Source organism: Procambarus clarkii, chromosome 69 (genome assembly GCF_040958095.1).
Source record: "Procambarus clarkii isolate CNS0578487 chromosome 69, FALCON_Pclarkii_2.0, whole genome shotgun sequence".
Classification (NCBI taxonomy): Eukaryota; Metazoa; Arthropoda; class Malacostraca; order Decapoda; family Cambaridae; genus Procambarus; species Procambarus clarkii.
The window spans coordinates 25,186,854-25,210,514 of NC_091218.1; the positions used below are offsets into that span (position 1 = coordinate 25,186,854).

A 23,661-nucleotide genomic window follows, 5' to 3' on the forward strand; every position below is an offset into this window, starting at 1 on the left:
TATTGTGCGAGGAGCCTATGCCACGCTTTCTAACTTCAGAATTGCTTTTAAATACAAGGATGGCGATATACTATAGAAATTGTTAACAACTTTTGTTAGGCCAAAGCTAGAATATGCAGCGGTTGTGTGGTGCCCATATCTTAAGAAGCACATCAACAAACTGGAAAAGGTGCAAAGACATGCTACTAAGTGGCTCCCAGAACTGAAGGGCAAGAGCTACGAGGAGAGGTTAGAGGCATTAAATATGCCAAAACTAGAAGACACAAAGAGAAAGAGGTGATATGATCACTACATACAAAATAGTAACAGGAATTGATAAAATCGATAGGGAAGATTTCCTGAGACCTGGAACTTTAAGAACAAGAGGTCATAGATATAAACTAGCTAAACACAGATGCCGAAGAAATATAAGAAAATTCACTTTCGCAAACAGTGGTAGACGGTTGGAACAAGTTAGGGGAGAAGGTGGTGGAGGCCAAGACCGTCAGTAGTTTCAAAGCGTTATATGACAGAGTGCTGGGAAGATGGGACACCACGAGCGTAGCTCTCATCCTGTAACTACACTTGGGTAATAACAGTTGGGACAGAAAAGGCCGGGGAACACCTAACGGCGGTTGGGTTTAAGAATATTGTAATGGTTACTCCGGAAGAAGGTATGATGTACACTAAGGTCATAGTTTCTAAGTATCCAACTTATTTGGATCTTGATTATCTTCTTCTCAACAATGATAGTGTTGTTTGGGCAAAGAGGCAGTGTTCGTGGTGAAAAAGAAGCCATGTTGTTGCCTTGGTAAAGGGTGAGGCTGGAAATTAGGTAATGCAGATGAAAAATGAAACCTTGTGGAGACAAGGTTCAGGACAATATAATGAACTTGAAGGTTGGTACCCAAATATTGGAATATCTAAAAAAACTAGACAAGAGGATTAAAAATTTTTAGAAAAAATAGCTATGGAGAGTAGACGGGGTGAAGATGGTGGTGGTGAAATGGAAAGTGAAACGTGCATAGAAGAAAGTAAGGAAGAGCATGATTTGTATTCACTGAATTTGTGTGCCCCTTGAAAGACTAGAAGTAGAGGGGTAGAAATGGCCTCTATCCCTTTGAGATGTATTTTTTCTTGTATCAATAAGAATACTTGAACTTAAATGTCACCTCTAACTCTTGCTTTTTCGTGCCTTGACCTTGAGGTTACCTTGAGGTTACCTTGAGGTGATTCCGGGGCTTAGCGGCCCCGCGGCTGGTCGTCGACCAGCCTCCTCGTTGCTTGACTGGTCAACCAGGCTGTTGGACACGGCTCGCAGCCTGACATATGAATCACAGCCTGGTTGATCAGGTATCCTTTGGAGGTGCTTGTCAAGTTCTCTTGAACACTGAGGGGTCAGCCAGTTATGTCCCTATGTGAAGTGGAAGGGTGTTGAACAGCCTCGGGCCTCTTGATGTTGATAGAGTTCTCCCTCAGAGTACCTGTTGCACCTCTGCTTTTCAATGAGGGTATTCTGCACGTCCTGCCATGTCTTCTGGTCTCATGTGATGTTATTTCTGTGTGCAGGTTTGGGACCAGCCCCTCTACTATTTTCCACGTGTAAATTATTATGTGTATCTCCCGCCTGCCCTCAAAAGAATACAGATTTAGGCTCTTTAGTCGGTTCCAATAGTTTAGATGCTTTACTGAGTGGATTCTAGCAGTAAAGGATATCTGCACGATCTCCAGGTCAGCCATTTCTCTAGCTTTGAAAGGGGCTGTCATTTTTATATTTTCCTTTTTTCCGTAGAGCATGAGCTGGAACTTATCTTCGTTAAACACCATATTATTTTCTGTAGCCCATAGAAAGATCTCATTTACATCTGACTAGAGGTTTTCCATGTCCTCTATGTTGTCTACTCTCATAAAAAGCCTAGTGTCATCTGCAAAGGATGATACAGTATTGTAGGTTGTGTCCTTGTCTATGTCCGATATGAGGATGAGAAAAAGTACTGGAGCAAGCACAGTATCCTGGGGGACTGAGCTCTTCATGGTTGATGGACCGGATTTGATTTTGTTGACTATTACACATTGGGTTCTATTAGTCAGGAAATCGTTGGTCCATCTGCCTATTTTTTCGGTAATTCCTTTTGAACGCATTTTATGTGCAATAACACCATGGTCACATTTGTTGAAGGCTTTTGCAAAATCTGTGTAAAGGGTCCGTCTAATTACCACAAGCTACACAAAGCTTCCTGGCAATACGTTAGTAATGAATAAATATGATATGTTAGGTTAGGCTGACCTAACCTAACCTAACCTAACCTAACCGACGCTTGGATTGTCGACTTGATTTGGCGTCACCAACTCTTTATTTTCGTCTAATTTCTTTATAAAAAGATACTTTTTCAGATTAAAATTATGTTTTTTCGTGTTGTACATTCAGTGCCAACATTATAATGAGTAAATATATCATATATATTCATTAGTAACGTATTGCCAGGAAGCTTTGTGAAGCTTCTGGTAATTAGACGGACCGTGTGTAAATTACATCAGCGTTTTGTTTGTTTTCCATGGCATCTAGTACCATGTCATAGTGGTCCAGCAACTGTGATAGGAAAGAGCGCCCAGTTCTGGAACCATGTTGTCCAGGGTTATGGAGATGCTGTGATTCCATGTATTTTGTGGTTTTGTACTTCTTAGCACTCTCTCAAAGACTCTGATGTGTGATGTTAGTGCTATCGGTCTGTAATCGGTCTTTCCAGTGAATACAATTTAGGCTTTGTTAATCTTTCTTCATATGACATGTTTCTAATTTGGGGGATTAACTTTGTCATCCTACGCTGGATGCGTTTAAGTGAATTTATATCCATTCTATAGTATGTCAACCAAAACTTAACTGCACAATCTAAACGGGGCCTAACCAGAGCAAGATATAGCTGAAGAACAACACCAGGTGTCTTGTTACTAATGCTTCGATTAATAAATCCGAGTGTCGTATTTGCCTTATGATACAAAAATCGGGAGAGAAATAAACACTGAAAAAGACTCGCTATCACTTCAAGATGATCTTAATAGGGTTTTGAAATGGTCAAAAGATTGGCAGATGCAGTTGACAAATGTAAGGTTTTGCGGCTAGGTAATGATGATAGTTACAAGATATGAGCTAGATGGTGTTGAGATTGTGAAGTCAGATTGCGAAAGGGATCTGGAAGTTTTGATTAGTAAGAATTTAAAACTGCTACATATTCCAGCTTTGGTCTAATAAAAGTCGCGAACAATTTCTTTAGTATTTCGCCATCCATGTATTTAAAAGCAATTCTGAAGTTAGAAAGTGTAGCATAGGCCCCTCGCACAATGTTCTTAATGTGATCCTCAGGTGATAGTTTTCTATCTAGATTCACCCCTAGATCTTTCTTTATCAGACTTCTTTAAAGATTTCTCATATAATTTATAGGTTGTTTGGGTGTGTGTGTTCTCCTATTCCACATTCCATAACTTGGCATTTATTTACATTAAATTCCATTTGCCAAGTGGTGCTCCATATACTTATTTTGTCCAGATCTTCTTGAAGGGTATGATAATCATCTAAGTTATTTATCTTCTCTATTATCTTAACATCATCAGCAAACATGTTCATAAAATTCTGTATTCCATCTGATAGATCGTTTATGTACACAATGAACATCACTGGTGCAAGAACTGAACCCTGTGGTACTCCGCTTGTGACATTTCTCCAGTCCGATACACTTCCCCTTATTACTGCCCTCATTTTTCTATCCATCAGAAAAATTTTCATTCATGTTAGCAGCTTACCTGTCACCCCTCTAATGTGTTCGTTTCCAGAACAACCTCTTATATGGAACTGTCAAAAGCCTTTTTTTTATGTCTAGATAGATGCAGTCAACCCAACCATATCTTTCATGTAAAATCTGTGACTCGATCATAGAAACTGAGTAAATTTGTTACACAGGAACTTCCAGATCGAGAACCATACTGTCTGTCTGATATTATATTGTTTGTCTCCAGGTGTTCTATCCATTTAGTTTTAATTATTTTTTCCAATACTTTGACTATTACACTTGTCAATGATGCAAGTCTATAATTGAGGGTGTCTTCCCTGCCGCCACTTTTGTAGATTGTAACTATGTTAGCCTTTTTCCCACACGTCTGCTACAACTCCTGTACACAGGGAAGCCTGAAAAATCAGGTGAAGTGGAATGCTGAGCTCAGATGCACATTCTCTCATAACCCATGGTGAAACTTCATCTGGGCCAACTGCTTTGTTCTTACTTAACTCCTTGAGCATATTTTCCATTTTATCTCTAGATTCCTCTATGTGCTCTTTGTTGTTCTCTAGAAGTCTTATTGTGTCTGGTTCTCTGATGATTTCAATTTGTACAAACACACTTTGGAATTTTTCGTTTAATGTTTCACACATTTCCTTTTCATTTTTCAGGAGTCTGTTTCCAATTTTCAACCTCTGGATATTATCCTTTACCTGCAACTTGCTTTTAATGAATTTATAGAAAAGGCCTGGTTCTGTTTTACATTTGTCTGATATACTGTCTCGTCTCGATTATCCAGGCTATATGGGAAGGACCCTCCAGCTGGATAATCACATGTTCCGGATAATGTTACTTTTCCACCTCTGAGTCCAAAAGTGACAATTTCCAACTATTTTTATAGTACAAACAACATAATTTGAATTGCCTTCTCACATATAATTATTAAATATTCAACTAGAAACATCAACCTATCTTGTTGTTCATCTTCTTGATTGATGCCACACATCTTGACGTTAAGAATGCTTGACAATTTACAAGGGTACCTCGGTTTAAGAGTTTAATCCGTTCCTGGAGACAGCTCGTAACCCGAAAACTTGTAACCTGAAGCTAATTTCCCCATAAGAAATAATGGTAAAGGAATTAATCCGTTCCAATGAACGGACATACATTGAACATTGTTCTGAACACGTACATGTAAAAAAAACTAAAAAATTCCACTTACTTTGGCTGTGGGGTCATAGAGAAGGGGGGGGGGTGCATGATGGGCTGGTCACCCTGGCGTGAAGTTCCCAGAGGCAGTCGTGCGTGCCATTCAAGCAACGCGAGTTGCCACAAATATATTTTCAATTATTTGTTCTATGTATTTCCAATGCGTTTTTTTTTTTTATCGTATATGATGCATTTTTCTGTCCTTTACAATATGTATACTGTGGGATGTTCATAATGCTCCATGGAATTGTGATACGTGTGTCAGTAATGTGTCCACAATAAATGATTATTGTCGAAATTACTTGTTAAAAATTCACTAAAATTATAATATGTTCAGTTTCACACACTATTTACGAAGTAACACTGTATTACACACTCAGTATTTTGGAAGTGAGTGATAATCAACGAAGCAGTTCATGATACACAGCGCGACTTCACTCTCGTTGCACAAGGTAAAGGTAGATTTTCGCTTTGTTTCTTCGTTCTGTGTACAGGCATACCTCAGAATAAGAGTTTAATCCGTTCCTGGAGATGCCTCGCCTTCCGAAAACTCGCATTCCGAAGTTAATTTCCCCATAAGGAATAAAGGGAAATGAATTAATCCGTTCCTGACTACCCCAAAAACCCCACATCAAACTAAATTTTTATACCTAATTTACCTAATTCATCTAAATAAACCTACAAAACTGTGTTCCAGTTATTACTTACCTTGCTGTCGAGTGCTGTAGGCGTATGGAAGATGGTGAGGAGGGGGGAGGAGGAGAGGAGTTACTGTTTGGAAGGGGAGTCCCCTTCCATAATCACATCACATAACCCCATGCCTTGTAACACTATGGATACCACTTCTCTTTCTAAATTTTTCAAACCAGCCCCTGCTTGCCTTAAACTCTTTCTTATCTGCATCACTCGTTGCAGGGGTATTCTTTAGAAGGTCTTCGTGCAACACCCTGGCTTTCTCACAAATAATGGCCTCCGAAACACTATCACCCCTCAACTCCTTGTCGTGTATCCAAATTAATAACAACTTTTCCACTTCTTCAAGTATTTGTGGTCTTTGTGCCGTTAATGTTCTTACTCCTTTTGCCACTTTAGCACCCATAATCTTATTTTCTTCTTAAGTATAGTGCATATTGTTGATGTGGCTTTGTTGTACTGCCTACAAAGTTCAACAACATGTGTACCGTTCTCATGCTTCCGAATGATCTCTTGTTTCTCCTCTATTGTCATCCTCACATGAGCTTTCTGGCCTTTATCCTTACCACTGACTTTCTTGGGACCCATGGTGAGATATATAATAACAAATTGTATAGACAAATCACCAAAAATCCAACAAAACACTGAAAATCCGCGAGAAGAATTGATGTGGGGGTAGTCACTGAGCGCGAGACAATGGTAAACTGAGGGGCGGAGGGGCGACGATCGCCGAACCACCACGCGCTAGGTCAGCCTGTACGCGTATCAACAAACTCGCGTCCCGAAGTAACCCTCGCCTTCTGAGACAAATTTTTGGAGTAAATACTGCTCGCCTTCCGAAAACCTCGCATACAGGGACAATCGCATTCCGAGGTACCACTGTACTTGCAAATAATGCACTCAATTACACCCTTGGCTTTAGTACCTGTAAATGGTATGTAGCCAAGCTTGTGAAGCGTAAGGTAGTCTTGAAAAGATCGTTTTGTAAGGGCACTCACTAGAAGAAATTCAGTCATTTTGGAAGAGATTCAGTCAATCGGGAAGAGATTCGGCTATTCTTGGAAATATGTATGGAAAACACCACCATGGAAGCCACTAACACTGGTCATCTATGCTACTTGTATCAGATGCATCATCACTGAACCCAAAAAATGATTCATCTATTATCATCTATAAAAATTGGAGATTACATGGGTGGGTAAGGGAGGCACTCAGAGCTACAACTGGATACGCTCGCTGTATCGTCCTCATCGGTGCTGTATCGCTTACATCCAACCTTTGTGTTAGGTCCTTATTGTGCCTAGCTTCATCAATATTATGACCCTTCTGTTCCTCAAACAATAAGGTCTGAATTTCACCGACAAAGAACGATCTTTCAACACCGTGTCAGGCAGGTGTTTGGGAGGCAGAGGCGCGTGCACCACCCATAGTTGCTCACTCAGTACTAAGCTAGCCAGCAGCCCTAGAACATCCAGGGAATTTTTTTCCAAGATGGCTGCCTCTCACTGGAGGTCCCAAGAGTCCATTTCGTACACAATCTACTGCGCACGCATTTTGAATGGGTATGAAATTCAAAAGGCGTTTTCTCGGTTGGTGCAGTTTCCCACCGACCAAGTTTTCTCTGTTTGCGCAGTTTCCCACCGACCAAGTTTTCTCTGTTTGCGCAGCACAGGGTTATGCTATAAGTAGTGTGTGGGCATGTGCATGCATTTATAATTTTTTATTATGAGATTTTTGTTTTCAGATAGTATTAAATCATTTTTTATTTGACTCTTTTTTTTAGTTTTATATAATTTTTACATCATTAACATTAAGAAGACAATCTAATATTTCTTTAACTTTATATAGATTTATGCATATTTCTGTAAGGCAGGCTCTTATTAATTTTGTTATCATTTTGCTATAGTCTTCTTAAATGTAACTCTGCTTTTTTACATTGAGCTACATCTTTACTATTAATATTTTCATGTCATATTCTCAGTGTGATGATTGATTACATGGCAATCAGAGGACATTGTTAAGGCATGACACCCTGGAATATGAATGAGTAAGGTCACCCATAAGTGCCATTGAATATACCATGGATAAAAAAGTGAAACAAACTGAAGTAGTGTGAGCATATTGGTGTTTCACAAGAAATTTAAAGGAAACAACAGAGGCGTGTGTTTAAGGGCAATTTCTGGATGAAGATGATGCTGCAGCGAGTGGGAGCTGGTGGGGACTTGTGGTGCCCTCCCTCAGATCCACCCATACCATGCTCACCATGCATTCACCCCTACCCCCCATATTGGACAATTGGCAGGTATTACTGAAATGTTTTGAGCGATCACAGTCGACACACTTGAGTTATTGTTAGTGGCCATCTGCTTTGTTGCACTTTGTACAAAAGCTTATGGTGAGGGTTCTCCAGTGCTCACTCTAGTTCTTATTTTTAGTGGTGGGTACTACTATAATTGCTTTCGAGAGTATTTTTGTAAATTTCCTGCTTGAGCAACTTTGTAATAAAAAAATTGAACTGTTGTATACAGTATTAACCGTGTGTATATTTTTAAAGATATAGCTTAAATACATTATTTTCTGTGGGGAAGCCTTGTCGGCTCCCTGAAGCTACTGAACTGATATTTTCTGTTATTAGTCATATGGAATTGTCATGCCTACTGGGGACCAATAGCCAGAACTTGGTCCCCACAAAGAGGCGCAGGGTGCAATGGTCTATGAAACTCCCTTGTATGAAAGTATTCGTGTCTGCCATCGACTGGGGTTAGACACCCAGAAAGGTTGGTCCCCCAAAACATACCCCAACTGGTAGGAAAATTGCAATCTGAGATTGAACAGAGGCTAGAAACTCCCCCCAAGGCAAACAAGAAACATGTTATCACACTGAGAGCTTGCACGATCCCCCCCCCCCGGCCTTGGCCGCTGGACCACAAGTTTGTCGACTTATGCTATATGGGGTGGATGTCTACTTTGGTCTGAGTTGCCTGACAGGCTTTTCAGCCGGGTGGTGGTGGTTCCTGCTGTGTGTGGGTGAGGTGGCCAGGAGTTTTGTACTAATTGCTGCATGCGCTTAGGGCTCCCTTCCCCAAGCCCCCTGTGATTACACCCCTTAGGTTCCAGGGTTCTCTTCCTTGGGGCCTTTGGGTTCCTACTCCCGTAGGGGTAGCGGTTGCTTGGCTTCTGCCTCACCAAGGTCTTTGTGCTGCTTAGGTCTTGGTGCTTTTGGTTGGCCCGAAATAGAGAGTGGTGGTTGTTAGTGCTGTACTGCTTGCAGAACTGCAGCAGACATTTCTCTTTCTGGCCTCCTGGGTTGTGGTGTTTCCTTGGGGTTCTTTTCCACCTTTTAGTTACTTTATTGCCTGTTGGGAGGCTGCCAGTGTTCCTATTAGGTGATACCTAGATTCAGTATGGCAGTCCTCCTCTGGGCCTTCTATGGTTGCTCCCTTCACAGGGGCCAGTTTGTCCAGTTAACATACAGGGTTCAACCGGCTTTGTGCATTGCACGCAAGGTTTAAGTTGCTGGTTGGTAACCCGCTCGACTTCCCCGGGGCTGCCTCGTTTTAGTTTTAGGGACCCTAAAACCCATCGAATGGGATGCTGCGGGCCCCTTTCTTTGATGCCTTTTCTGTTTGTCATCTCTCTTTTTCTTCAAGGGTGGAGGGTGTTGGGGAGAGTTCTGCACCTGAGCCTGGTTTGGAGGCTTCCAGGGCTGAGGAGAAGGCGGCCTGGTCCCTTTTGATCCTGCCTGGGCTTTGATGCCCTTGGAGCGGAGTCTGTTGTTGCAAGGATTGGGGTTTTTGTATCCCCCTTCCTTGTACAAATTTAATATGGGTTTGTTTCTGGGTTCCTTTGGATTCCGGCTTCGTCTTTCTGGAGGTTTTCTACCTCTCAGATTTTCCCTGCGGAGGTTCGGGAGGCCCTTGGTGCAAGTCCGGGTCCGCAGTCTGGGTCTTGCGAGACCCGGACATTGCCTCTGTGATGGACCCGGTCTGTTTTGAGTTTGGTTCTTCTTCCTTGTACAGTATTGGGTTATTGGGTGTGTTGTTAGGTTCCGGTGTCTTCTAGCTTGCAGAATGCCCTTTCTTTTTGCTTGGGGCATGGCATGGGTTTTTCTGCTTGATTGGCAGAAGCTTACTACGGTATTGCAGGTTTAACTGGGTGGGGGGTGCTTTTGAGCACCTCAATGAGTGCAGTTATGCCCCTGTTGACTTGCTCCAGTTGCATGCCCAGGTTCCATTCCTTTTGACTGCCTTGGTTGCAGAGGATCTTTGTGCTCGTGGGCAATTGGCCTCGGTCCTGCGTTTTTTTCCCTTCATGAGCTGTTCTCGGACTGTCTTGTGGAGGTGCTTAGTGCCAGGCCATTGTCTGGGCCATTGGCCTTGGCTGCTAGAATGTCGGCGGCATTGCTGAAGCTGAATACTTCTATCCTCCAGGAGGTTGTGTGTGTGTGTGTGGTTTTTTGCCTCTTACCTCGCGTGACGGCATGCCGTCCTTACTCTCTTCATTTGACATGGGCCGTGGCTCTTAGGTTTTCGTCTTCTTTTTTGTCTGTTATTATTTTCAGACTCGGTTGTTACTCAGTTTTGCAGGTGGCTTCTGTTAGATGCCATTCTCTTTCTGATTTGTTGGTGATCTGGAGTGGGCGTTCTTGCGATTCCCAGAAAGGTCGTGCCAGGGTTCAGGTCTCTGCAGATCGAGGTGCCAGCTTCTGTGCGTGTGCCTCTTCCTGAGCCATCTTTGTATGTTCGGCGTGGTGCTCTCTCTGTGCATTAGTTGGCTTCTTGAAAGGCGCATCGCAAATTGCGAAAGACGCAAAGAAAGGGGGAGGGGCTGGCTTCTTCCCCTGCATTCCTTCAGGTCATCCTGGAGTGGGTGCGCTTGGGTGTGGTCAAGATGACTTCGTCCCTCGAGTGGGTTTCTCGCTCGTTTCCAGTGTCGAAACGAGACTGTGTGGCTCTTCAGTTTATTCTGGACTTGTCCCGTCTGAATCACTGGATTCCTCTTCTCTTCTTTTGGATGACCACTCTGTCCCAGGTCTGGCTTCTTTTGGAGGCGGAGTCTTGGATGGTGTCTCTGGACCTCCTGGACGTGTATTGGCACGCCCCCATTCATCCGGGCTTCAGGCACTGGTTAGGTTTTGTGGTGGGCCGGCAGGCTTTCCGTTTTCATTGCCTTCCCTTCAGGCTGAATCTGGCACCTTGAGTTTTCACGTGTCTTATCCATGTCGTGGTGGCCCATCTGCATCTGCTAGGTGTTCAGTTTTTGGCCTACCTCGATAACTGGTTGGTATGGACTCCCAGCCAGTCCACTTGTCTGCTTGCCAGGGGCTTTGTTCTTTCCCAGCTCGCCGGGTTCGGGTTCCTGGTGAACTGGATGAAGTCCCATTAGGTTTTGTCCCAGGTTCGAATCTGGCTGGGCCTTGTCTGGGATTCCCGGACTGCATCCTTGTCTCTCCCTCCTTCGGCGTGGCTCCGGCTGCGGTCCCACCTTCGGCTGTTCCTGAGGGGGTCCCAGGTCACTCGGCGGTTTCTCGGGCAGCTGTGCAGGAGTTTGCTTCGTCATTGGTAGAGGAAGCATTTCATCATGCTGGTTTACCCTCTGGGTCAGATTTGGCTTCGGCGTCTGTTCTGGTTCCTTCGGGGCCGTCCCTTCCGTCACTCTCGTTATCGCTGGGTTTGTCCACTGAGGGTCTTGCGTTGGTTGCTGCATTGCCTGCTTCCTCTTTGGGTTTTTTGGTGTTTGGTGCCTTGGCACCTTTCGGAACCCTCACTTGATGTGCACACGGACACCTCGTCTCTCGGCTGGGGCTTTGTGACCAGTGCTTACCACGCTGGCTTGGGGCTGTGGGCTTGATCACTCCCTCGGGTTACCAGGCATAGTGCAGGAGTTTGCGTTCGTGTGGTTTTCGTTGCGGCAGATTTGGGTTGCTCGAGATTCTACAATCTACAGATGCCAAAAACCTCGAGAAGGAAGGGGCTGAAGAACCCAAGGGAACCCAGAACCAAACCTGGGGAGGAGCCATATCAAACTTGTATAGGGAGAGTGGATAAGAAAACCCAACCCCCTGTAACAAAAAAAAAAAAAAAAAATATATATATATATATATATATATATATATATATATATATATATATATATATATATATATATATATATATATATATATATATACATATATATATATATATATATATATATATATATATATATATATATATATATATAATGTATATATACATATATACATATATATATTTATATATATGTATATATATATATATATATATATATATATATATATATATATATTAATATATATGTATATATATGTATATATATATATGTATATATACATATATATGTGTATATATATATATATATATATATATATATATATATATATATATATATATATATATATATATATATATTAATATATATATATATTAATATATATTAATATATATGTATATATATATATATATATATATATATATATATATATATATATATATATATATATATATATATATATATATATATATATATATATGTCGTACCTAATAGCCAGAACGCACTTCTCAGCCTACTATGCAAGGCCCGATTTGCTTAATAAGCCAAGTTTTCATGAATTAATTGTTTTTCGACTACCTAACCTACCTAACCTAACCTAACCTAACTTTTTCGGCTACCTAACCAAACCTAACCTATAAAGATAGGTTAGGTTAGGTTAGGTAGGGTTGGTTAGGTTCGGTCATATATCTACGTTAATTTTAACTCCAATAAAAAAAAAATGACCTCATACATAATGAAATGGGTAGCATTATCATTTCATAAGAAAAAAATTAGAAAAAATATATTAATTCAGGAAAACTTGGCTTATCAGGCAAATCGGGCCTTGAATAGTAGGCCAAAAAGTGAGTTCTGGCTACTAGGTACGACATATATATATATATATAATGTCGTACCTAGTAGCCAGAATGCACTTTTCGGCCTTCTATGCAAGGCCCGATTTGCCTAATAAACCAAGTTTTCCTGAATTAATATATTTTCTCTAATTTTTTTTCTTATGAAATGATAAAGCTACCCATTACATTATGTATGAGGTCAATTTTTTTTTATTGGAGTTAAAATTAACGTAGATATATGACCGAACCTAACCAACCCTACCTAACCTAACCTAACCTATCTTTATAGGTTAGGTTAGGTTAGGTAGGTTAGGTAGTCGAAAAACAATTAATTCATGAAAACTTGGCTTATTAGGCAAATCGGACTTTGCATAGTAGGCTGAGAAGTGCGTTCTGGCTACTAGGTACGACTTTATATATATATATATATATATATATATATATATATATATATATATATATATATATATATATATATATATATTTATTTATTTATTTATTTATTTATTTATTAGAGAGAGAGAGAGATATTACCATCAGAGCACCATCAGGATGGTGGGGTAAATAGCTTCGGCTACCATCATCTTTTGAACGGTCGTGATGGTCGAGTGGTGAAAGTGTCCTGTACGCCAGATGCATAATGCTCATGGCAGTATGGGTTCGAGTCTGTTTCATCAGTCTCTAAACTGGCAGTCTAGCAACCCGCTTGGTGGAACGGGGGTCTCCTGGAGGGGGGGGGCCTGTTGGGTTGATGTCAATTTGCATGTTGTCTTGTTTTTCTTGGGGGAAGGTCTTAGGCTCTGTTCGGTCTTTGGTTCAATTTTCTACCAGTTGGGGTCTGTTTGGGGGCACCTTTCTTTCTGGGTGCCAAACTCTGGTCGATGACAGACGTGTATATACTCTCAAAGAGTGCAGTTTTCATAGGCCATTGCTCCCTGCACCTCTCTGAGGGAACCAGGTTCTGGCTCGTGGTTCTCAGTAGGCATAAGGACTCCATCTGTCTGAAGCCCCAGACTAATATAGCTAATATCAGTCCGATAGCTTCAGGGAGCCTCTGGGGTTCACCCAGAAAATGGCATTTCATTACTTTCAACACTGGTTTTTTTCCTTCTCTGTGGGGTGATTAACTTCAGGGAGCCACAGGGGGCACCCTCAGAAAACCAGTTTTAAATGTAATGAAATGCCAATTTCTGTGTGAGCCCGAGTGGCTCCCTAACACCCTCTCTCCCCCAGTGCATCAGGGTGTTTCCATCATAAGAACTAGTGGTGGAGGGACCAGCTCACCTGCCTTGACTTCTTCCCTTCACACGAGGGCTGGAGATGGGGCGAACTAGTTCGTGCTAGTTTCATAAAATTGTGGTTATTTGTTTACATTGTTGGAGAGTTGTTTTGGCAGTTTTGAGGCTTTGGTCTTGTTTCTAACTATGAAGTAGTGTGTTTTGTTTCAATGACTTTGTGGGTGCTTTCCTGTTAGTGACAGACATGAATAACTTTAGATGTAAGGTGTTCATAGTGCCACCGCTTCCTGTGCCTCTCTGAGGGGGCCAGGTTCTGGCTCGTGTTCTCCGGTAGGCTAGTAAGAACTGTGACTGATGGCACCTAGTAGTATGGCACTAAATCAGCATAATAGCTTTAGGGAGCCACAGGGGCTCACTCAGAAATTTCCATTTAATTACATTCAATGCTAATTTTTTGCAAGATACTAAGAAAAGTAATCAGAAATAGGAGGGCACAATATTTGGGGAGAGAAAATTTTGTAACAGGAACAGCATGGCTTCAGAGAGGGAAAGTCATGCTTCATAAATGTGGTTGAATTCTATTACAGTCACCAAAATAAGACTAGAGTTGGAAGGACAGTTAGACTACATCTTTCTAGAATGCCCAAAAACTTTTGATGCAGTTCCTTTCAAAAGACTTATTCACAAGATTGAGAAACAAATTTGGATAACAGGAAAGGCACAGGACTAGGTACGGGATTACTTGGACAGGAAACAAAGGGTCATAATCAGAGAGAATATGTCAGGCCTAGAAAGGAGAGAGGAGAGGAGAGGAGAGTGGTGTTCTTCAGGACTCTGTCCTAGGACCATTGCTCTTTTTAATTGATATAAATGACCTAGCTGAGGAAGTGAGCATGTACATGTCGATATTTGCAGATGATGTAAAGTTAATGGGAGAGTAAGAACTGAAGAGGAATGTAGGGTGCTGCAAGAAGACTTTAACAAACTTCAGGAATGGGCAGTTAAATGGCTATTGGAATTCAATCTAAATAAGCTTAAAGTAATGAAAATGGGTAAGGGAGATAGGAGACCTGTATTTAACTATACCTTAAGGAAAGGTAATTTCAAGAAATGATAAGAGAAAAAGCCCTGGGAGTAGACATAATCCCAACACTTAACACCAGAAGCTCCTGAGAACAGGATAACAGCAGCAGCATATGGGAAGTTAGCAAGTATAAGAACATCATCTAAGAATCTAAACAGAGGCTTTCAAGCTCCACAACCTCCACCCACTACATAAACCCTCTACTCATAACCACTCACAATCCACAACCTCTACCCACTACCCACAATCTCCACTCACTATCCACAACCTTCATCGATTACCCACAACCTCCACCCACTGCCCACAACCTCCACCCACTACCCACAACTTCCATCAACTACCCACTGCCCACAACTTCCACCCACAACCTCCACCCTCTATGACAAACCCCACCCCTTCCCACCACTGCAACTATAGCATTATCTTTAGCTTAACAAACAACTTTGATTTGTGCACTATTGAATACATGTTTTAGTTCCTGGCTCACCCTAACATTGTAGCATTACACTTCCAACTAAACTCACATACTCTAATTATTATGTACTTTCAGAGTAATACTGAAAAATAGTGAGTTTTCATAACACTAATTTTTGTAAGTAATGGTAATGTCTTCTCACAGACATAATAACAGGATAAAAACCCACACGTGTGTATTTGTGATATTTATGTGAAGAATTTACACAAAGTCTTTCACACATTCCTGAGTACTTTGTCAAGGTCTGAGTGTGTGATTAGGACAAGACCTACATTTCAATGTCTAATCATTTATTAGACATTGAGATGCAAGTTTTGTCCTAATCACATACTCAGACCTTGACAAAGCACTCAGGAGACTGTGAAAACTTAGTGTAAATTCTTTATATGAATTTCACAAATACAGTACACAGGTGTTGGTTTCAATACAACTTTTTTGTATTGAGATTTTATAAGCTGTATTGATAAACATCTATTTTTCAGGGTGAAGTTTGGTGTATCGCTGGAACAGGTGTGCAAGAATGACATCCCTGGGCCTTTGTTGGTGCTCATCCTTAAGCTAAACAAAGAGGGACCCACCAAAAAGGACGTCTTTCGTGCCCCAGGTCATCAGGGATCCATGAAAAAATTGATACACTTCTTGCAGAATGGACGTCTTGTTAATATTGGTGTGCTTTTTTCGGTTTTCTACTGTCCAAATTTAATTTTCTTTATTCAGTAAAATGAGAGTTCCTCCATCCATAACTTAAACAATGTCATCTCGTCTTTTTTTGTTTGTCTTAATCATTAAAATTAATTTTAGAAAATATAGTATAGTACATTGCTGTTGATGAATGCACTGTTGGAGCAAACTAATGCATACCTGAGGGATCCTGTGGTGTAGTGGTTAGCATACTTGCCTAACAAATGATATATGGGTTTGTATCCTGGGCAAAGTGAGATAATTGGATACTGTTCCTTTGCTTTGTTTGCCCAATCCATCCTCCAAACATGAAAGTACTTATAGTAACTATTGGTCGAACTGTTAGGCCCTAAAAAAGTTCACATTTTGTACTATTGTAATACTCCAAATGACATTTTATAAATTGGAACAGTAACTATACAACTTCTAACTATATTTCTTATGTTTTTCTTCACTGTCAGTGGTAATGGAAATATCAATTCTCCAAAATTCATTTTTATTAATGGTCTGACGCCTAGAAGCGTTTCGTAAGGGCTTCTTAAATTCTCAAAAACTTCTTTACACTTAACACTACACTTATGATACTCTTGATACACTGTGTATGAAACATTTGATATAACAGATACAACAGCACAGTTCATTTATATAATTAGGAAATACTGTATAGTATACTTTATTTGACATTAGTTTCTATATATTGTAATTAGTTTGCTTTTCAAAATAATACATGCTGCATAAAAAAAGAAAATATTTAATGTTAATCTAAAATATGTGGTTTATTTACAGATAATTTCTCGGTTTACACAATTGCATCTGTTCTGAAGAAGTTTCTTCGAAAATTACCAGAGGGAATCTTTGGGCGTGAGGGTGAGCAAGAGCTATTTTCCATTATTCAGCTATCAGACACAGAGCAGCAGCGTGACCACATTCATCGCCTCATCACATCTATGCCGGCTGTCACACAACATCTACTTGTTCTGCTCTTTGGCACCTTCAGGTAAATACAAATTCTATGTTTGCATAATGCAGTTCACTTTTGAGTGTCCAATGCTCTCCCAGATAGTCCAGGTTTCTTCGTGTCTCCATGGAGTGGACTGTTGACGTTGCCTCCTTACTTTGGTTTTGCGAGTTGTTCAGGTGCTCCGTTGTGGATCTCTGCAGCAGCTTAGAATTGGCCTTCCTCTTTATGTGACACTGTTCCCTGATTGTAAGTTCCTTTCGGTAGATGCTTTTCAGCTGGACTGGTCTCGGTGGGAGTTTCTGTACCTTTTCCCTAGTTGTCCTGATTCTCTGGGCCTGGGCCGGTTTAGAGTTCTACCAAGGGAAGGTGGTCTTTCTGACTCCTTGGTTTCAGGCATTGATTCCTCGATGTCGAAAGCAAGGTATTTTCTGGGGGTAGCCCCTTCGGCTCCCCGGAGCTTACTAGGCTGATATGCTAATGTCAGACTTTGGCATCAGTCATGTGGATGGAGTTCTGTGGGCTTACCGGGGACCACGAGCCAGAACCTGGCCTCCCTCAGAGAGCCATGGGGGAGCAATGACCTACAGAAACCCCTGTGTGGTTGGAAGCATTCTATGTCTGCCATCGACCGGGTCAGGCACCCAGTAAGGTAAGCATCCCAAAACAAACCCCTATTCTGGTGAAAATATTGCTACCCCCGGTTTGGCCGGGGATGCATCATTTGCTGTGCTTGTTGGCAGCTTTTGGCCACTACCTATGTGACACCAAATCTTTCCCAGTGGATGCTTTGTAGGTCAATCCTGTTTGCTCAGTTTCGTCCTCCCTAGTTTGTCCAATTTTCTACTCTGTGGGTAGATAGCTTGAAGGAGCAATAAGGGGCCCTCAGAAAAACCAGTGTTGAATGTAATAAAAGGTAAATTTCTAGGTGAGCTCTGGTAACTCCCTAATTCCCCATCCCCCTCCCTTCCAGGTCATTGGTTGGGGGGTGTTTCGTGTGTGTGCATCTCCTCCAGAACTGACTGCTTGAGCCAGTGGACAGCATGAGCACTGGCCTCTACCCTTCCTCCCCAAATGACTGGGAAGAGAAGCACACACACACAGCTGGCTCTGTTCCGCCTGGGGACATTGTACTCTTATGGGGTTTTCCTTTTACACTGTATTTTTGTTTTCTTCCTGGTGGGGGTTGTTGACCCTTGTATATATATATGCTTGGTGGTCCTTCACTAGGTCCCCGTGAGTGTACACGTCACAGGGGTTCAGCAGTTAGTTATTCACTTGGTAGTTTGGGATTCAGGTACCCAGTACCTTGTGCTTCCCTTAGCAGAGTCTAAGGGCCCTGGAAACCTCCATTGGGAAACTCTCGCTCATTCCTCGATGGATATTCCAAGGTCTCGAGCAGCATTCACATTGCATAAATGTTTTTCTGTGTTACAACATGCTAGGTTGTGTCCAGTTGGATGGTCTGGATCTCCCCTGCTTGGTGTTTAGTGACTCAGATTTGGGGGTGTTGGTCACTATGATCATGGTTCCATATGCTTACCCTCTTCCTTTCTCAGTGGGCAAGGTTTGCCCTTTTCCTTTCTCAGTGGGCAAGGTTTGCCCTTTTCCTCCTCCGCTGCATCAGGCTATGAAGCATTTGTTGTTTTCAGACTGGGCAGGGTTTATCTTCGAAAGTGGTTTTGGTAGCTCCATAGATTGTCCATTCCGATTTGGGCATGGAGGCAGTTGAGCCACTCTTTCCTGCCCAGTGCTGTGCTGCATTTGTGACAAACTGGTGGTGTGCCAAAATTGAAGTGCTCCGAAAAAAACGTTTTTCAATGGATATTGTTAAAATCCCTACCCTGAACATGTATATGTAAAAATAAATTGAAAACCCACTTTGGCTGTGTGATGTAGAGAAAGTGGGGTGTGACATCATGGAAACATGTTCGCCTGTGTGGGAGGCTTCCGGAGGCGGTCACGCAGGCAATTTAAGACTCACGAGTTGTCACAAATATATTATGCCTACCTTTCTGGGTTTGTTCCCTGGATGATGGCAAAGATGATAGACTTTAAATGTAAAGTATTCATGAGTTATTGATGGGTTATTGCTCCCTGCTCCTCTCTGAGGGGGCCAGGTTTTGGCTTGTGGTTCTCGGTTGGCAAAAAGAACTCCAACTGATGACACTCTAGTATGGCACATCAGTATGGTAGCTTCAGGAAGCCTCGGGCTCACCCAGGAACTGACGTTTCATTATATTAAATGCTGGTTTTTAAGTGATGTGCATGAATACATATACTGTATAATTATATATCTCGGGTAAAAATAAATGATCAAGATTAAATATACATTATTTAGGTATCTTCCAAGTCATTTGTTTTGAGGACTGAGACACTTTTTACCAGTTTGCATGTCTCAAAATTAGTAGTGAAGGGGTTATCTTGAGGGTTATCTTGATGATTTCGGGGCTTTAGTGTCCCCGCGGCCCGGTCCTCGACCAGGCCTCCACCCCCAGGAAGCAGCCCGTGACAGCTGACTAACACCCAGCAAATAAGGTTAAATATAATTAATTCATAACAATTACTGAATCAGACATGTAGGACTATATTGAAAACTATTGTTATTTAATATTATTGTAAATCACTTCTAGGTTTTAAAATCCTTTAAATTAAAATGTTAGGAAAGCATCATAAAAATATAAGTATTTTCTTGTTAATATTCTGATCTAATATCATGAATAAAATTTTAAGGTAAATGTAGGTGAAGCTGTGGCATGTAGATTGATGATGCCAGCATGACAATTGTACCGATGTGTATATGGCTGTAGGTGTTTGGAGAGAAATTTGTTTGAGCTTCAAAACTAAATTTGAAACGGTGGTGAATGTTAATATTGATTTTGATATAGCTATGTACTGTGTATACTTGACTTTACCTGTGTGTGTGTTGAAAATTTTATTTGCTACACATGCTCATACAGTTTGAAAATTCAATTATCAAAGTAATAAGGATTGTTTATCAAATTTAAAATTTTGATGCTTTTGTATTAGCCTGAGAGTGAAGGTGTTGCCAGTACTTGTAATAAAAGTTTGAAATGTGCCTAATTACTGAGATTATGTTATAATACAACAGAGTGATAGCCATGAATGCGAGTAGAGCGCAGACAGGGATGACTTCAGAGGCCTTAGGTGTGTCGGTTGCGCCCTCCTTTTTCCAGTCATGCGTGGCAGATGGCAAAACAGCACGCATGGAAGATGTTATCCGCTTTAAGGTAATCATGAATTTTTCCCCCCAATATGTCATGCTTACTCAACCTGTGAAGTATTGTGGTTCCTTAATGTTAAATAAGTTTTTTTTCTGGTGAAGCCTTTTGATGACTCCCTGAAGCTATCTTGTTGAGATGGCTTCCATCTACTGAGCTACATCAGCCATAGAAGTCCTGAATAGCCTACCAAGGACAAGAGCTTAAACCTAATACCTCTCATAGAAGCACAGTGAGCAGGGTATTATTACAATTATGCTCACTGAGAAAATATCCAGAGATTCAGCCAAGCAATACACAACTACACAGTTCACATGAAATTAAGCACTAAAACATTCAAATCCCCTTACAAATGATTTTCTCTAAACTAGCTCAGACCACCTAGTTGTGAATGGCTGCTGATAGGTGGATCCCAGGAGCTCCAGGCTCCCATGCCAGCAAGGAGACAATCCTGTCACTAATGTCTGAGCAGTCAGACCTTCCTGAGTTGCCAGGCTGTAGCAAGTCCCACATCTTTTTGGAGATATGTGTAGCACATCCATTGAACTCTGCCTAATAATAACCTTGAATATTTGCTTCAGTTTCATGTGTTTACAAGTCTTACTTGTTGCATGGACTTGATTTCATATTCATTATAGACTGCATGTGTTTAGGACAGCCCTTTCCTAAGCACTTGTTTAGCGTTGCTCCTGCACTGACTGCAGAGAGGAGTGAGAGTAACTTCTCTGGTGTATTTAGGAGTTTGCCCTGAGATACTCGGCTTCTTTGTAGAGCCTAGCCCTGGGCAGTGTATGAGTCTTTAATTCATTTATAGGCTGTGTGGGTAAAGCCTGTAGGCTTCATAGGCTCTGTTGGAAGCCTATAGGCCTTTATTCTGGGTAAAATGTTGTTGTGGGGTGCTCTAGGGTTCAAATGCTTGTTCATGTCATGCCACTGATGTCCTTTCTAGCCAAGTTTATTTTAGGCTGTGTTTGATGTCACTTCTTTTAGCAAGTATCCCTAGTTCCTGAGTGTTCTGCTGGGTTACATTCCTTCAGTTCCTGGTAACTTTCCTGCTGGTCTGTAGTGCAGCTTGTAATGGATCAACATATCAAACCTGCACTTGCTCCTTGTGAGTTTTATAGGGTGCATTGACTTTGCTACATGCAGACAGTCATGCTTCCTGTTTGGTCACTGACACCTTTGACTCTGGGTCTTGTGACATTTGCACTCACTGGGTCTCTATTTTATCTGAACCTGTCCCATGACAGGAGGTTTATCAGGCAGCTGCCACTTTGCGGGTTCCTTTTTCCTGCATTCATGGTTTGTGTCTTGGCACTCAATTGGATGCTTTAAAGTTGGCCCCCCTAGTGGTGTTTAATGATCCAGAGAGGTAGGTGTTGGTGAATTCCATCTGCTCTAAGTCTCCCCTCCCCCCTTCTTTCCCTGTTAGTGTGGCTTGTCTGTCTGGTGTTCCCCACCTGGTTTGGGTTCTGATGTGTTTGAGGGCTTTGGAATCCAGTCAGGGTTATACTTTGTAGCTTGGCCACCTCCAAGAACTGCCATATTCACTTCGAAGGTGGAGACAGTTGAGCCGTCTATTCCCGCTGGGATTTGGAGCCTTGCACTTCACAGGGGGTTTGTGTTGTTCTGATCTTACTCTGTAGAATGATGATACCTTTCTATCTTAGGCATTGGGTGCAGAATACAGCTCTGCTCCTGGGCTAGAAAGGGGGGTAACCCAAGAAGGGTTCATGAATTCCTTTCGGACTTCCTGTACTTTAATTCCATGCACCGAGGGTGTTTTGCTCCAGTGGGATGATTTCTGGATTTCCTCCTAGATCCCTTCTATGTATGATCTAGATTACTTGGCTGTTTACCGTAAAGTGTACTTCCATGTACCATTCAGTTCCATAGAAACAACTTGTTTTCAGAGGTGTCTCTTATCCTGCCTTTCTCCTTTGACACAGGTAAATATTCTTCAATTCCTCCTGCAAGATCAGGACCTTGCTTCTCTTATGGACCTGGCCTTGTTTGAGTACAGGTCTACTTCTATTCTTTGGCTTTGGTATGAAGTCCCTGATTCATCTTTGCTTGCTGACAACGCTCTTCTTTCCTATGGCTTCTGCCATAATGAAATGCGTGAGTTGCAGGGAGTGATTTCCTTCTTTGGGGGGTTCTTCAGAGGTGTTTCTTTTGCTTCACTTCAGAATGCATCTTTCATCACCATACCATACCACCATATCTATGTTGATAGATAAATATATATGATGTGTGTGTATATAATGTTTTAACAGCAAAAACACTGTTTTTCTGGGGGGAGCCCCTTTGGTTCCCCGGAGCTATCTGGGCTTATACAGAGTATTAGCTTTGGGGATCAGCCAATGTACATGGAGTTCTAGGCCTACTGGGGACCACGAACCAGAGTCTGGCCACCTCAGAGAGGTGCGAGGAGCAATGGCCTATAGAGACACCTTATGTATAATTTAGAAGTACTGTACTCTGTCTGCCATTGACTGGGTCGAGCACCCAGATAGATAGGCGCCCCAAAACACCCACCATTCTGGTTAAGAATTGCTACCAAAACTGAAACAAGTGGATAGATAGCAAACAAGCATGACGTCATCCCATTACCAACGTGCCACCATCTGCGCAACCCCCCTCCCTGGGAGGGGGAAGGGGGAGCCCCAGACCCCTCCGTCGGCTACCCAAGCCTTCCAATTCATGGCTGATGTCGGTGGGCTTTGGTTGTGTACCTCCAGCTCCGGAATTTCTTCTGTTCTTGCTCATATCCAGTGGTGTGTAAGCTGGGAGTATCTTCACAAGTACAGGGGCTGCTAGTGCTTAGGGTCCCCTTCCCTAAGCTCCCTGTAGGTACTGTGGCTGCATGTGCTGAGGGTCCCCTTCCCTAAGCACCCTCTAAGTATTGCCCTTGGGGTTTGGGGCCTCCTTCCATATGTCACCTTGGGGGCTTCCCCCGTTGTGTCAATTACTGCTTGGTACTTGTCCGCCCTTGGAGTCAGCTGGGGGGTTTCTTGCTCCTCTGTTTGTCTTTGGGTAGGGGGGTAGTATTCGTCACTAGTAGGGGAGCAGGGTATTTACGCAGCTAGTTGCTAGCATGCACCGCCTGAGCCGTACTGGTCTTTGGATCGGGTGCTCTCCTTTCTCTCTCCCCCTCGGTTTGTGATGGCCCCTTCGATTCCAGATTGTTTGTCGATGGCTCTTTTCCTGTTGGCAGTGGCCTCTGGGGGCCAGGTCGGAGAGCTTCATGCTCTCCTCCGGCGCAGTGGTTTCTGCTCTTTTGGATTAATAATCGTTTTGTTTGGCAGCCGTCTCCTTTTCTGGCAAAGAATGAGACTGCTGCTTTCCGGAGCAGCTCGTGGGTTGCCGATGGTTGGTTGGTGAAGCCGGGGAGGCATCATGTGTTGTCAGTTTGCGTCTTTACACC

The 23,661-nt window shown here is 42.2% G+C and overlaps 1 protein-coding gene across 13 annotated transcripts in view; it reads left to right on the forward strand.

The window, feature by feature from the left end:
• RhoGAP71E (Rho GTPase activating protein at 71E) overlaps nt 1–23,661 on the forward strand; it is a 136,638-nt gene that overhangs the window by 23,812 nt on the left and 89,165 nt on the right. For 6 of the 13 annotated variants that reach the window (XM_045765213.2, XM_069311278.1, XM_069311277.1 and 3 more), the window contains 4 exons: nt 7,633–7,953; nt 15,836–16,020; nt 16,821–17,031; nt 20,105–20,243. In XM_045765213.2, the coding sequence (XP_045621169.1) occupies nt 7,835–7,953; nt 15,836–16,020; nt 16,821–17,031; nt 20,105–20,243 (654 nt within the window). In that variant the 5' untranslated portion in view covers nt 7,633–7,834. Of the gene's footprint in view, nt 1–506; nt 654–1,199; nt 1,346–7,632; nt 7,954–15,835; nt 16,021–16,820; nt 17,032–20,104; nt 20,244–23,661 lie in introns of those variants that run through there. The other 7 variants (XM_045765216.2, XM_069311280.1, XM_069311282.1 and 4 more) reach the window with 4 other exon arrangements.